This window comes from Polypterus senegalus, chromosome 13 (assembly GCF_016835505.1).
Source record: "Polypterus senegalus isolate Bchr_013 chromosome 13, ASM1683550v1, whole genome shotgun sequence".
Taxonomy (NCBI): Eukaryota; Metazoa; Chordata; class Cladistia; order Polypteriformes; family Polypteridae; genus Polypterus; species Polypterus senegalus.
In genome coordinates, this window is record NC_053166.1 from 75,917,616 (window position 1) to 75,933,685 (window position 16,070).

The following is a 16,070-nucleotide window of genomic DNA, read 5'->3' on the forward strand; positions in this document are numbered from 1 at the left end:
ATTCAATTTAACCTGTTTGTTTAATTTAGTTACGGAGCATTGGTATAACTTTATGATACAGATCACTTTAAAGAACGCCTAAAATATTGAGAGATCACTCTAAATCAACCTTCGCTGATTTCAGACATGCTGTTTATTACATTGTATAATTTTACAATGCTGGTACAGCTGTGATAGTATCTAATTAGAGCAAATGAAATAGGTGTTAGTTTAACCAGAATCAGTTATTTTAATATACAGTAATCCCTCCTCGATCGCGGGGGTTGCATTCCAGAACCCCCCGCTATAGACGAAAATCTGCGAAGTAGAAACCATGTGTTTGTGTAGTTATTTTTATATATTTTAAGCCCTTATAAACTCTCCCACACTGCTAACATTATTAGAGCCCTCTAGACATGAAATAGCACCCTTTAGTCAAAAGTTTAAACTGTCCTCCATGACAAGACAGAGATGACAGTTCTTTCTCACAATTAAAAGAATGCAAATAGATCTTCTTCTCTTCAGGAGCAGAGAATTTCAGAGGGAGAGAGAGAGAGAGCGCTCGCAAAGAAAAGCAAACAATCAAAAAATCAATACTTGTGCTTTTAAGTTTGCCGGCATTTTTAGAGGAGCGCCAGTATCTTCTAAGCAAACAGCCTCTGTGCAAACAGCCCTCTGCTCACATCTCCTCCGTCAGGTGCAGAGAACGTCAGAGAGAGAGCGAGATTAAAGCAACAATCAAAAAATCAATACGTGTGCTTTTGTGCTTTTAAATATGCCGAGCACCGCAATAAAGCAGCATTTTTTTAGAGGAGCGTCAGTATCTTTTAAGCAAACAGCCTCTGTGCAAACAGCCCCTCCGTCAGGCGCAGAGAATGTCAGAGAGGGTGAGAGAGAGAGGCAGAGACGAGCAAACAATCAAGCTCCGCGCGGGATGCATATCTTATAGCATTGAGGAGTTTTAGTTAATATGTAATACATGCTCTGATTGGGTAGCTTCTAAGCCATCCGCCAATAGCATCCCTTGTATGAAATCAACAGGGCAAACAAACTGAGGAAGCGTGTAGCATAAATCTGCAGAAATCCGTGAACCAGCGAAAAATCTGTGATATATATTTAGATGTGCTTACATTTAAAATCCGCGATAGAGTGAAACCGCGAAAGTCGAAGCGCGATATAGTGAGGGATTACTGTATATAAAATATTTTTTCAAAACCTGTGAATGAAAAATACAAATAGCAATATGGTTTTAGTATGTTGATATGTGTAGTGATCAAAAATACAAAGCTCTAAATGTAGTACTTCAGAATAAAGTATTATACTTGAAATAGCCAGTGCTTTATTCTTGCTTACATATTTCTGGAATCTGAGTCATTGAGTGTATATGTTTTTTTTATTGTCAATGGTCCGTATAATTTGTTATCTATATATTAAGTTCGAATAAATGATTTTATATTTCTCAGCAAAAATGTTGTCGTTTGGATGTGCTGTTTGACTGATTAATAACCTGTCTTAGTGTTGGTTCATTTATTCACAGTGCTGCTAAGATAGGCTTTGACTTCTGAGAACCCTGATTTGGATAAAGTAGGTCTTGGAAATGGAAGTTATTATTTTATTTAATCTATTTGCCTATGTATGGAATTGTTAACTTTTCTGATACTATGTTTATTGTGTGTAAGCGCATTGAGCATTACCTAAGAATAAACTGAATTACAGACTCCAACCTCTTTTGGAGAATATTAGGGTTTGTGCTGTTTGTTATTAGAAAGTTATGGGATTAACTCATTTTTGCTGCTACACTTGGAATCGTGGATGACAAAGTAATGGTTACAATGTTGTGGTAAATGGAAGTTTCCTTTGCACTGTAATGTTTTATTGCTTTTGATTATATACAAAATCAATAAAAACTCTGTGAGAATCCCATTCATAGGCATAGACCACAATGCTTATCTAAACAGTATTTGATGTTGTTTTGCCATAGAATGAAAGATATGATCAGATAGCATATAGAAGCACATCTCAAACGCATGGAGCCAAATAGCTGCAGTGGTCTAGGCGTGCGTGCGTGTGTATCTGTCTGTCTGTCAGTCTCTTCTGTCGCTGACAAGGTATTTTTAAAATTCATAAAAAGAACACTTCACTCTAGAACACAACTTTATGTTGCAAACTAATGTATAGTACGATTTTGTAGAAATAACTTCTACTTGAAAAATACCAAACTTAATCTTTTGAAGCAGTAGTTCTTATCCTTGTTATATATAACTTTCTTGTTCTGTTCCAAAATCTTTATTCTATAACATTGTAAAAGAGAACATTTTTGCATTCTATTTACAATGTATGCCACAGCAAGATCATTTTATTTCACTGTAACATGGTTTGTAGTCGTATGAACTGTTATATTTCTGATACTCTTTCACTACAGTTTCCCTTTGCCATAGGTGTTTTCAAGGTAAAGAGAGAAGTGTGTGTGTTTTTTTTTTTATTTTTATAAATGAATTTAAACTATTGCTTTAGTGCATTGTTAAAAATGCAGTCTACTCTCTATTGTGGTGAGCGGCTGGGGGTGGTACCTAGCCTGGACCCCGGTAAGGACCGAAGGAGGGATTATGCCTCCTCTGGACCATGAGAGGGCAGCCGCACTGGTTGGTATGGGGACCACGGGAACAGAGCATGGAAGCTCAACCCTATAGGGGCCCATGGCCACACCCGGAGACTGTAATTAATTATTTTGTATCACAGATAGAAATAGAAATGTGTATTGTAAACAAAAATTAATTTCAGAACCATCTGATGTTTTGAATAGGAATTTTTATGTATTTCTTATTCTAACTCATTTAATAATTAATACTCAGGACATCTTCTTTTCCTCAACAAAACAGACAGAACAGATTTTTGTACAACTGGTTTCTTTATAAAGTTCAGGGGCTTATTTACTATTCAGTAATGTATGTCTTTATTTTAAGACTTCTAAACAAGGCTTTAATACAATTACCAAATGCTACCAAAAAACTTGTAAATCCTTCACACCTCTCCGTCAGCGTCTTTTGTCTTGTAAATGTGCCAATCAAGACAAGCAGCAAGCAGCCTACTATTTCATCCCCCCACCGCTGCAGAATGGGCACAAAGTTCTCCCAGCTCATGCCTTGACTATCTGGGAGTAAAATGCTGTAGTTTTAGAATGGAAATAATAGATCGTTATTTGAAACACATGCATTTCATGTGTGTTCCGTTTCTATAATAATCTGTGAAGTATAATAATCGTTGAAACGGAAACGTTTTTCATATTTTAGTAATAAATGACAAAATGTACACACAAACTACATAATGTGTGAAGCCTGAAGTCCAAATATCAAATAAACACTTTCACAAAAGGTTCAAGGATGATGCAACAGCTTCTGTGGCGTAGCGGTAAGAATTGCTGACTTGTAATCAAGAGTCCCCCGATTCGATCCTGACTCCCTTGTTTATTATTTTGAGTAGTGAGCTACTGTTATTGTTAATATTATACAATATAAACATACATTAGATTTGCATCTGTAACAGCCGGTGTAAATTGATAGAACTTGTAAAAGTTAGGGTTTTTCTCAGTCATGATCACGATACATACAACCCCTAAGAAATCTGACGTTGTTAGTTTTTATTTGAAACTGGGAATAACTGAAGATTTGAGTGGTGTTTTGAGACAATCAAACTGGAAATTCTCTGATCTGGAGGGATAAAAGCTGACACAAATGCTGGTGAATCTGCCTTCTTCGTATCTCATTGCCACTATAGTTTGTGTACATTTTGTCATTTATTAGTAAAATATAAAAAATGTTTGTTTTAATGATGTTTGCACAAATTATTGTAGAAACAGAACACACATGAAATGCATGTGTTCCAAATCTATTATATCCACTCTAAAACTCCAGCACTTCACTCCCAGATAATCAAGGCATGAGCTGGGAGAACTTTGTGCACGTTCTGCTGTAGTGGGAGGATGAAATAGTAGGCTGCTTACTGCTTGTCTTGATTGGCACATTTACAAGACAAAAGACGCTGATGGAGAGGTGTGAAGGGATTTAAGGTGGGCTGGATTTACGAGTTTTTTTTCATAGGATTTGGTATTTCTAGTGTTAACTTTATGCCATTATTTATGAGTTAGTTTATAATCTTCCTGTAGTTTTTACAGTAAATTGTCTTCTTAGAATTAGTCATTTACATATACTAGAAAAGTATTATAAGCGCTTGAGAAAGTAAGCATTGTTTTATATTAAGTATTAAGATGTAAGAATTAGGATTAAAAAGGATTATGCCTACATATACTTTATCATTTTGTATAAGCCAGAAAACACCAGTTTTTCATAAGCCAAATGTCAGGCGTGCTAGAGAGCCGAAGAATGGGCCCCTCGCATAGAGAAGGGAATGTGAACTCTTTTGTTGTAAATTATGGTAGCAAGCTCTGAGATAGTAGGGGGAGAGACTATCCCTTATCAAATAGATAAGATGGACAGAGTGGGGATTGACACCTCCTTAACTAAGAATTATTGGTGGCATTAATTAGAGGCAGAACTAGAGCAATGGAATGCTAGAGGTCAGATGAGGAACAATAATGGCTTAAATGAGAAGATTTGCAATAAAAATTAAAGGTGCCCATTGCTGGGGGCTCATTGTTCACTTTGTGTTGAGTCTGTATGCACATCATACAATAAAGCTTAACTCTGCTGTCTGTCCTGAGTCTCCAAGTGCCTTTATTGGGGATAAGGTTTCCAGTGTCAGTCTGCTTCAACGTTTTCCCAAATTTGAGATTTAATATATAAATATATATATATATATATATATTTTCCTTTTGTTTAACTGCTTTCTTTTGCGAAACTCTGATAGTACAAATGATATTTTGGGTTATATAAAGTTGTAGTTATCCTTCTTGCCACTGTAATGATAACCTCAGTTGTGTACATTTTCCATATAAGATGTATGTTATCCATGTTGTAAGCCCACATGTTGTTTACCTGGCTAAACTTTGTATAATTTACCCGGGTAAACTTTGTATACTTTAATATAGACTCATTACTGTATATATTTTATAAAAATAGTGTGTGAGCTGTGTGGCAGGAGGCTGGGGGGCTAGACCCAGCCGGGATGCCTGGAAGGACCGGGAGGCAGCTTATATATCCCCCGGGCCACGAGGGGGCAACCGCCCTGGATAAGGAGGGGACCACAGAGACCTAGCCAGATGGCTCAAACCTACAGGGGCCCGTGGCCACCGCCAGGGGGTGCCCCAATTGTCGTGGAGCCAGGGAATCCTGCACTTCTGCCACACCTGGGCAGGTGGAGGAAGAACCTTCCAGCGACACCCGACACACTAAAAAGTGCCACCGGAAAGTCATCAACAAGCACCTGGAGCACATCCGGGTGAATATAAAAGGGGCCGCCTTCCTACAGTCAGGGAGCTAGAGTCAGGAGCTGGATGAAGCTGCAGTGCCAGGAGGAAGAAAGGTGGCCCACGGACTTTTGGAAGGCCCAAATTTAGGGGTGTTTGGTGCTGGAGCACTGTGTGCTGTGTGGGACTTATTAGAGTAAATAAACGTGTGTTTTGTAAGTTACTGGTGTTTGTCTGATGGTGTTCGGACCAGCTTTCACAGCTGCAATTGTCATTGAATTTGAAGTCAAATTTACTTTCTTCTGCTTCAAGGTCGCCTGAGTAAAGCCCACAAGGAAAAAGAAAAGGAGAAGGAGAAACAACAAGCCAAGTCACAGGATGAAATGAGTGCACACCAGCAGTCAGAGAGTCGGGATTCACAAAGAAGTACCCACAAACATCATGAAAAAAGTAGAAAAAGAAAGCATGAAGATGATCACAAAAGGCATGTAAAATTTGTTTATTTGTCAGATTTAATAATGACTGATTTTTTATTTTTTTTTTCAGCAATTCTTTGGAGGGTTTGCTGATATTTTTAGGGTTATTGTCATGTTGTAAGTTCCACTTGAGCTTCCATCTTCTAACATATGAATGTACATAATACCCTGAACCCATTGGTACAATGAAGAACTCTTTGTATATTCTGTGATGGTAAGGTGCCCATGCCCTGATACAGCAAAGCAGCCCCAAGCCATAACATTTCTATCACCATGGCTTACAGTTGGTATAAGGTTCTTTTGGTCAAATGCTGTCTTTGGTTTCTGCCAAACGTGTTACAGTACTGTTGCCAAATAACTCTATCTTTGTCTTGTCTGTCCAAAGCATATTGTTCCAGAAGTCCTGGTCTTTGCCTAGGTGTTTATGGGCAAATTTTAGTCTTCCCATGATGATCTTTCTGGGCAGCCAAGGTTTCCTCCTGGCATACCTCCCATGTAGATCTAATTTATGCAGCCTCTTATTAATGGTAGACCCATGCACTTTGACACCAGCAGTTAGGTCCCATGATGAAATTCTGAATTTCTTAAGGACTTCTTTTAGCATTTTGCTTTCTTCTGCTGGGTTTAAGTTGCTGAGTTGGCCAGACCTGAACCAGTTGTCAGGCACAGAAGTGGCCTTTTTTGGAATCACAAATCAAACTTACACTTGCATCTTTAGGGCATATACAGTGCATCCGGAAAGTATTCACAGCACATCACTTTTTCCACATTTTGTTATGTTACAGCCTTATTCCAAAATGGATTAAATTCATGTTTTTCCTCAGAATTCTACACACAACACCCCATAATGACAATGTGAAAAAGTTTAGTTGAGGTTATTGCAAATTTATTAAAAATAAAAAAACTGAGAAATCACATATACATAAGTATTTACAGCCTTTGCTCAGTACTTTCTCGATGCACCTTTGGCAGCAATTACTAGCCTCAAGTCTTTTTGAATATGATGCCACAAGCTTGGCACACCTATCCTTGGCCAGTTTCGCCCATTCCTCTTTGCAGCACCTCTCAAGCTCCATCAGGTTGGATGGGAAGCGTCGGTGTACAGCCATTTTAAGATCTCTCCAGAGATGTTCAATTGGATTCAAGTCTGGGCTCTGGCTGGGCCACTCAAGGACATTCACAGAGTTGTCCTGAAGCCACTCCTTTGATATCTTGGCTGTGTGCTTAGGGTCGTTGTCCTACTGAAAGATGAACCGTCGCCCCGGTCTGAGGTCTGGAGTGCTATGGAGCAGGTTTTCATCCAGGATGTCTCTGTACATTGCTGCAGTCATCTTTTCCTTTATGCTGACTAGTCTCCCAGTCCCTGCCGCTGAAAAACATCCCCACAGCATGATGCTGCCAACACTATGCTTTACTGTAGGGATAGTATTGGCCTGGTGATGAGCGGTGCCTGGTTTCCTCCAAACGTGATGCCTGGCATTCATACCAAAGAGTTCAATCTTTGTCTTATCAGATCAGAGAATTTTGTTTCTCATGGTCTGAGAGTCCTTGAGGTGCCTTTTGGCAAACTCCAGGCGGGCTGCCATGTGCCTTTTACTAAGGAGTGGCTTCCGTCTGGCCACTCTACCATACAGGCCTGATTGGTGGATTGCTGCAGAGATGGTTGGCCTTCTGGAAGGTTCTCCTCTCTCCACAGAGGACCTCTGGAGCTCTGACAGAATGACCATCGGGTTCTTGGTCACCTCCCTGATTAAGGCCCTTCTCTCCCAATAGCTCAGTTTAGATGGCCGGCCAGCTCTAGGAAGAGTCCTGGTGGCTTTGAACTTCTTCCACTTACGGATGATGGAGGCCACTGTGCTCATTGGGACCTTCAAAGCAGCAGAAATTTTTCAGTAACCTTCCCCAGATTTGTGCCTCGAGACAATCCTGTCTCAGAGGTCTACAGACAATTCCTTTGACTTCATGCTTGGTTTGTGCTCTGACATGAACTGTCAACTGTGGGACCTTATATAAACAGGTGTGTGCCTTTCCAAATCATGTCCAATCAACTGAATTTACCAAAAGTGGACTCCAATTAAGCTGCAGAAACATGTCACGGATTATCAGGGGAAAACGGGATACACCTGAACTCAATTTTGAGCTTCATGGCAAAGGCTGTGAATACTTATGTAGATGTGCTTTGTCAATTTTTTTATTTTTAATACATTTACAAAAATCTCAAACTTTTTTCACGTCATTATGGGGTGTTTTGTGTAGAATTCTGAGGAAAAAAATGAATTTAATTCATTTTAAAATAAGGCTGTAACATAACAAAATGTGTAAAAAGTGATGCGCTGTGAATACCTTCCGGATGCACTGTAAAAAGAAAACTCATACAGATATAGAGAGAATGTACAAACAGCACATTTATGGCAACCAGGTTAAGGGATTAATCGAAGATATTGCATTTATGATGCTGCTTGTTTACAGTGATGTATTCCTATAAAAGAGGTTTCTGTTTATTCCAGATCTTCCTTTAACAATATCAGTTATAGTTATCAGTTCCCCTTTAATCTTTTATGTATCTTTTATTAGCTTCTCTGTGCTATGTAAGAATTAATTACCTTTATATTCAAGCCTAAGCAGTGTGTAGTTGCCCATGGTTGTTGAGTGTAGATTTGAAGGGGTTAGAGGAATTATTATTTACTCATATCTAGAATTCTCATTACCTGGGTTAATGTATAGTACTGTATATCATTTTAACTTAGCTTTGAGGCCATAATGAGGGGGAGATTACAAAGTAATTCATGGGTGCCCATCCTTTTGCGCAAGCCACAGTTTGTGTCTTTTTTTTAATTTTTCCAATCTGTTAAATTTTGCAAGTAACTGGTAATTGTACATTAACACTTCTTTCTTATTGTTATACCTGGGAGTGGTCTGTTAACTTTTTTGCATTTAGAGAATGTGAAACTTGTAATTTTGCAATAAGTTATCTAAACCCTTAGACACATGTATAATTTATATATTATTTTAATAGATGTATTTCTTTAAATTGTCAGTGGTATAAAAAAAAAACATATTTTTTGAAAATGGTAAAGTTTTTTGATTCTCTGTTGCGTTTTATAAATTGTTCTTTGTGTACTTACCGATCCATTTTTGTTGTGACCTCATTCCATTCAGTATAGTATTCCAGGGCCCATTTCAGAATGAAATGACATAAACCTGAAACCTGTTCAATTTTAATGATGTTGCATGCAGGGCTATACTCGAGATAGTGTCCTAAAATAAATAATAATTTCATCTGAATATTAAGGAAAGAAATTGTTTGTTTGTTTTAGCATTTTTGTAGTTTGAGTTTACTTTTTGTCAGTGTACGAACATCAGTACCTACTTATGGAAGATGCTAATCTAGTTATTTTGCTTTCAGGGATGAAGTACATTCTGGCAAAGAAACTAAGCAGATGTCCAGCAACAGCAAGTCTTCTTCTAGAGAGCACTGTTGGCTTCAAAGAGACCTGCGAGTTCGATTCATAGACAAGCGGTTCAAAAAAGGCGACTACTACAATTCTAAGGTTTTTGATTGGATTTTATTTTTAGACTTTAGACTGTAAGGCCTAAGCTGTATTAATAGCTGAAGGCTTTTTTGCTACTTACAGTAAATGTGATTAAGAAACCGCAACCAACAAAAAATCTATAAATTATGCAGTGCACAATCTGAGTGACACTGACACCCCAAGTTCTACTATTAAGCTGGAGCCTAATTACCTATAGTACCAATTCTGATATATAGAAATGATGCAAGAAAAGAAATTCACGTCACTCATTTTTCAGAAGGTGTTGCTATACTCCCGAACGAAAACTTTCAACTTCCCTGTCAAGTAACCTGCAGCGATTATTTATTAGTATATAGTTAAAATCAAAATAAATCTTAAGTCTCACTATTCATGACAGGATTTTATTAAAATCATATATATACAGGTTTAACAAATGTTAAGAAATAAATTCTAAATAAATCTTACACTTTCTAAATGGTAATAAATTATGCACTGTAGACCCTTTACATAAGTTTGTCCATTAGAGGGAGCATTAGCTTCCAAAAAGGCCAGATCAGCTGTGGGGAAATGCACTGTGGGACGAAGTACTCACTCAGTTCATAATGGTGACAAAATAACCACCACTACCACAACAAAAAAAAACAGCTAATCATTATACAAATAATATTTTCTTTTTATATTTGACTTGATTAATCATTCAACACATAATATGTGTCAGGTGAGTTCAGCCTCAGTTGTAGAGGAGCTCAATGTCTTTCTCTTTTCTTTGTTAGTCGAAGTGATTTTATTGATCTGGCTGTTATTCTCCAGGTAATTTTAGAGCTTGCACTTGTTTGCAGGGTGTGGAAGGTTACTGAACGCTACATAGTCCCAAGTTTGGGCAGGTCAGCATTTGTAGGGTTCTTCATGTGCCTGGGTGTGGTAACAATTATATTAAGTTTAGGAGTTTTGACTCCTTTAGCTAAAAATTTCTGGGGAAAAAAACTTTCTCAGTATTTTTTTTTTATGGCAATACCCAAGAAATACTTTTCTGACAGACTGATGCAGCATAATAGTAAAAGCATACAGCAAGAGTTTGTAATATATAATACATAAAAAGAAAAAGTAAGACATAATAACAAGAAAAAGAAGAAATGAAAAATACATTGTACATTAAATGATATTTCATAAATGTTATATCAATGCAAAGCTTTTAAATATGTAGATGACAGTAGTATTGAATATTGATTGAACTTCACTGCTGGCTCCTTAATGCTGACCGAAGTAGTACATCCTAGATTAATTCTGTGACATTCAACACACTTTTATAATAGTAGTTTATGGGTATTTATAATATATATATATTTTTTACTTCCTTAATGTTTATTTTTTTTTGGTTACCTGAAGGTTCCTTTTTAATCAAAATATTTCATGTCAGATTCTTTAGCAATAATAGTAATTTCTAATGTGTTCAGAATACAGGTATCAGCTTGACCATAAAGCTGTATTTTTAATTGTAGATGATCATTGAAGATGTTCTAACTCCTGACACGTGTGTTTGTAGAACAGATGAAGGCCTTCTGCTAGATGGTAAGATGCTGTTTTGAGATTAAAAATGTAAAACAAAAAAATTCTGTAATGTAAATTTATTGCTTTATTTTTCTTATTCATTAGATATCCATCAGTCTATGTTGGAAACCATTGTTCCAAAATTGCACAGCGATCTTATCATGGTTGTGCTTGGCAAGAACAGGGGTCAGGTTGGTTGTTTTTTTATGTATGTTTTTTTTTTTATATATTTTTTTTTTACACCACCTAGCAGTTTTCTGTTCTTATCTAAAATCAGTAATGCTATTGGAAAGTATAGAACCCATTGTGTGATGTTTTTTAGTTTACTCCTTAGTTTCTTCTTGATATTGTAAGAATCAAGGGCATAAGCTCTTCAGTGGCATTCAATGTTCATGGAGATGCACTATAATATCTGTAATTTAGCCTTAACTAGTTTGGTTAAAGTAAGACCTAGTGCCAACTGAGCACATTAATGTGCGAGCAAGATGTATTTTAAAAATTCAGGTTAAGAATACTGTGCAAGATTCTAAAAAATATTTTTGTTGACTTGACAGGTTTTTGGAACAAAGTCATTCACATCAATTAATTACTTTCTGGAGCCATTGTAAAAATAGTTTTGATGAAAAGCTGAAATTGTCTTACCAGCTGTGAAATATTCATGTAAATGCCAGTGTGCTTTTAATTGCACTGTAATTATTATTATTTTTTTGTTTTTATAGGTAGGAAGAATTCTTCAACGGAACAAGGACAAATGTTATGCTTTAGTTCAGCTTCATAAATTTGAAGACCAAGTGTTTAAACTGGATTATGATGCTATTTGCCATTATATTGGTGGGACAGCTTAGCTGAGTCTTCATCTGTATAAGAATGCAATAATATGTGGACAGTTTTATTGATTTAAAAAAAAAAAAAGAAAAAAAGAAAAGAAACTATACACAAGAAATCCATGTGTGTATCTTCATAGGCTTACATGTGTGGGGCTGGGGAAAAGGTTTTTCTATCAACAGATTGCTCCTGTGTCTCACATACATTGAAAATGCATATTTGTTGATTTTGAAGACTTCATCCCAGAAGATACCAGACTGCCAGGAAGCTTGGTCTTCTCTTGTGTGTGTGTTTTTTTTTTGTTTTTTTTATTATTTTTTTTTTAATAGATTCATTATCAGTGTTTCACCAGTTCCATTCTTAACACGTGCTGAATATTGGCTGCTAATTATTTTGTGCCCTTATTCTCAAAAATGTTTTGGAATTTTTTAAACAACCCTACTTACATTGAAAGTATTAAGTGTTTGTATACTTTATTACTATTAAATGTGTATAAAATTACCTACATTTTTTTGAGTGATGTGTATATACAGTATAATACAGGGCCAGCATGACTGTGCACTGGTTAGCATGGTGGCTTCACAGCTCCAGGGTGCATAGTTCAAATGCCTATTCACTGTCTGTGTGGAGTTTGTAAGTTCCTCTCATTTCTGTTTAGTTTTTCCTCCCATTTCCCAAATACATGCATGTTAAATTAATTGGCAACTTTAGGTTAACCCTTTGTGAGTGATTTCACTCTAAAATGGCTGATGTCCCATCCATGAGTTGGTTCTTGCTTTGCACTCAGGGCTGCTGGGATAAGCACGAGCTCATCACAGACCTGATCTGGATAGGCGAGTTTGAAAACAAAAGGCTGAATGCATATATAATACAGGAAGAGCCATAAGGGACAATTAGTATTTTTTCTGTAAATAAATGTGTAGAGAAAAGCTTTATGACCTGTAATAATAAAGGAGGTAAAGCAATAATGAAGAAAAAATGCCTGCATTTTTGAGAATATGTATTTTGACAGAAGGCAAAAAAGTCTGTTTAAGTATTTCTTTAACATCATTGCATGGCACTTTTTGTTAACTATTATAAATTTCATCAAATTAAATGTTTTTATTTTTGCAATTTTATAAAAACTCTTATCACATCATTGATATTTACCAGACCACCATATCAATACCTTATGTGAACTATGAGTGATTAAGAGATTCTTTACTTTAATTAAATATTTTTCTGGTAAGGACTTTATACAGTAAATAATTTTTACTGAATAAATTGGCAGCAAGAAATTCAGGCATTTTTCACAACTTTGGTAAACTTTATTTCTAACCTATTATGTCTGTTTTCTAGTTTATCCATTAAAAGAAAAAACTAATGTATGAACTTTACTTTGATCATATGACTGAAAATGTAAAACTAAAATACTTTTTTAGATCAACATGAGTGATTTGGGGTTTCCATGGATGCTTAGAGTTTTATGTAAATAAATTAAATAGCAAATTCTGTCCTTTCAATGGAATTTTGCATCCCTGAAACCTCCGCATTATTTTGAAGGTTGATTCACATTCTGACAATTTTTTTTTTAAATCAGGAATAGTGAATGTTGCTGTTTCATAAACACACTAGATAAAGGTTTTGCTACAATCAGAGACTTATCAGTTATACCCGAGTGTGTAAAGTGTATAAATTTTACATTTACCACAGTTCTATTTATTTTGATTGACCTTTGTCTGGACATGGAGAAATGGTCTTCCCAAATGGTGCAGAAGTGACCAAATAGGGTCAATATCATGGTCATTGTAATTAACATTTCATTCAGCAAGTAATACAGTATATGCATGTAAATTAGGATTATGCACTGTTCACTTATAGATTTTAAAAACAGAGATTTAAAAGTACTATTTTCCAAACAAATTATTCTTAGGGAACAGTAATACTAATTTTCTTGAAAATAATAATTCATGTTCATGTGTTCTTTTGCCTTCTGAAATAGGTCATTTAATTAAGCGAATATTTAGTACTGTAGATGAGTCCTGCAACAAAGGAGACTTTTTTCTAAGTCTGACAAATTGAGTTTAATTTTGTGGTAACAAATATTTAACTTTGTATGTCAGCAGAAAGTAATTTTACACATTCTACAGATTAAAGTAAAATAGCATGTTAAGCCTTTTCATCTGTACTATTTGTATGCATTTTAGATGAGTAGAAATACTGGCTTATTATAACACTTATTTAATTACTATAGTAGTGTAACTCTACAAGTAGTCAAATGTAATTATAGTCTTCTACAATGTAAGTTCCATTGATGTCAATGCCAGAAGTCTGTCAGTTTCCATTAATTAGAATGCCAGCTGCTGAAAATGTATTTTTAGATAACTTATAAACAGATAACTGTTAAATTGTGAAAATTTATAAGAGATTTTAAAAATATAATTAAGAAAAATTCTGTTACATGTACATATATATGTGTGGCAGATGGGACACCTCCTCAATGGAAAGACCAGGCTAGAGAACATGCCCTCCTGGGTTGCTATGGGACCACAGACTCCCAAAGGTCTTCGTGGTATTTGGACTTTTCTACAGCCGTGTTGGGTCCCGTGGATATCGCCAGGGGGAACTGTAGGGACTGAGGAGCCCTTTATTGCAGGATTTCCACCACACCCAGAACGGCTGCCGGGTTGAGACTACGGGACACCTAGAGCTCTTCTAGATATTATATAAAATGACCCTCCTCACTCCAGTCGGGGAGCCAGAGTCGGGAGGGAGAGGATAACGTTTGCTAGAGGAGTGGAGGCAGAAGAAGGAAGGAGAGAGAGAGAGAGAGAGATAAGAGAAGAAAAGGCAAAGTGTTTGGTGCTTTTATTGTGGTTATTGTGGTTTGGACTCAACACTGTGTTGAGCAGATGGGAAACAATGGAAAAGCATTTTGCACAAGAAAAATAAAAAAAATGTGTGACTGAACTTGTGTCCTACATCTGTATGTGTTGGGTTTGGGGAGTTGGGCACCCCCTGCCAGCCGCACTCTCTCTCTCTCGGGAAGTACATTATATATTTCCCTAATTAGTGTTCTGACTAACCAATACTTATGTGGAAAGATATAGATTTCTTAATTTAGACGAGTTGAAAACATAATGGTAAATCTCTGAAATGTATAGTCGGTATTATAGTTTATAATTAATTCACTTGTTAGAATGTAATTGTCATGAGTGAAAGGCAAACATATAATTCTTAAAGTGGCTTTCCAAGTGAATTTACCTGTTGTAAAAGGCAAATCTGAAACAGTTAAAGTGGAAGTATCCATTGAGAGAGAGAGAGAGTATTGTATCTTAGCAAACCTGTAGGCTTTGATAGGGTTACTGCAATTAGTTTCATTCAGTGAAAGATATTAATGATAGCTAAATTTTAAAAATGTGTTCTGTGTTCAAAAAGACATGTAAAACACTTAAACATTCTTCAACTACTTGTAGCATTTACTTACAACTTTACTTCTATATTATGGTTTAAAGATGAAAAAATCGACCACCAAAAGCTGAAAAGTAGTCTGCTATTAAGACAAACCTGCATGAGTGCCTAGCTAAAATAGTTTAAGGTTTGCAAGCAAATCTGCAGGTGTATAAAGTAAAGAGGGCCACTGGCTGCAATGGCTGAGGTTTTAAAAGCAGCTACCAAAAGAAGAATACTCAGCACTTGAGTGTCAGATCAAAACTGTGGACCTTACCACACAGAGAAGAGCAAATACTTGAGCATATCGTAAGCCCTGTGGCCATTTTTGCATATTTCTGTTTATTGGGTCATGTTTGCCTTGTGCACTTGTTTGTGGTGCCACTTATCCAAATGATTTATTCCTCAAAGGAGAATTCCACAAAGGGCCTATGTTAATAATAAATAAGTAAGAAGGACAGCTGCCGGGACACCAGTAATGGTCAATGATCGCTTTTTGTATGACCTGCTGTGGATGGTAAATTACTGCTTATGACCATGGGACACACCACTTTGAGTCATAAAGGCATTCGGGTGTCAATTCCAAGTCACACAATCGCTGGGAGACATTGTCCAAGGGGCATCTGTCTGGTAGCTGTACTTCGCCCTGTTTATGTTACTCATCTCTCAGCTGTTGTACAGACCTCACCTGTGTGGGTTTCTCCTTGGTCTGACATTAACACTGTACATATACAATACACTACATGCATTACATTAATAATCTGCATTGTATTTCTAAAATTTATTAAACTACAATAGAGAATCTACAGACCAATTGTTTTTCAGCGTACTGTAGTTCCCTTACTTTTCAATGCACTTGGTACTGTGTTCCTTAATTTTGTTTATGTTCTCAGAAACACCGCGCGAACACTCTTGTCT

The 16,070-nt window shown here is 36.4% G+C and overlaps 1 protein-coding gene across 1 annotated transcript in view; it reads left to right on the plus strand.

Moving 5' to 3' along the window:
- gpkow (G patch domain and KOW motifs) overlaps positions 1–14,672 on the plus strand; it is a 31,424-nt gene extending 16,752 nt beyond the window's left edge. Inside the window, exons 7-11 of the mRNA XM_039775903.1 lie at positions 5,654–5,825; positions 9,224–9,368; positions 10,850–10,919; positions 11,004–11,089; positions 11,618–14,672. Of these exons, the coding sequence (XP_039631837.1) occupies positions 5,654–5,825; positions 9,224–9,368; positions 10,850–10,919; positions 11,004–11,089; positions 11,618–11,743 (599 nt within the window). The 3' untranslated portion in view covers positions 11,744–14,672. The remainder of the gene's footprint in view (positions 1–5,653; positions 5,826–9,223; positions 9,369–10,849; positions 10,920–11,003; positions 11,090–11,617) is intronic.
- Positions 14,673–16,070: the final 1,398 nt, after the last annotated feature.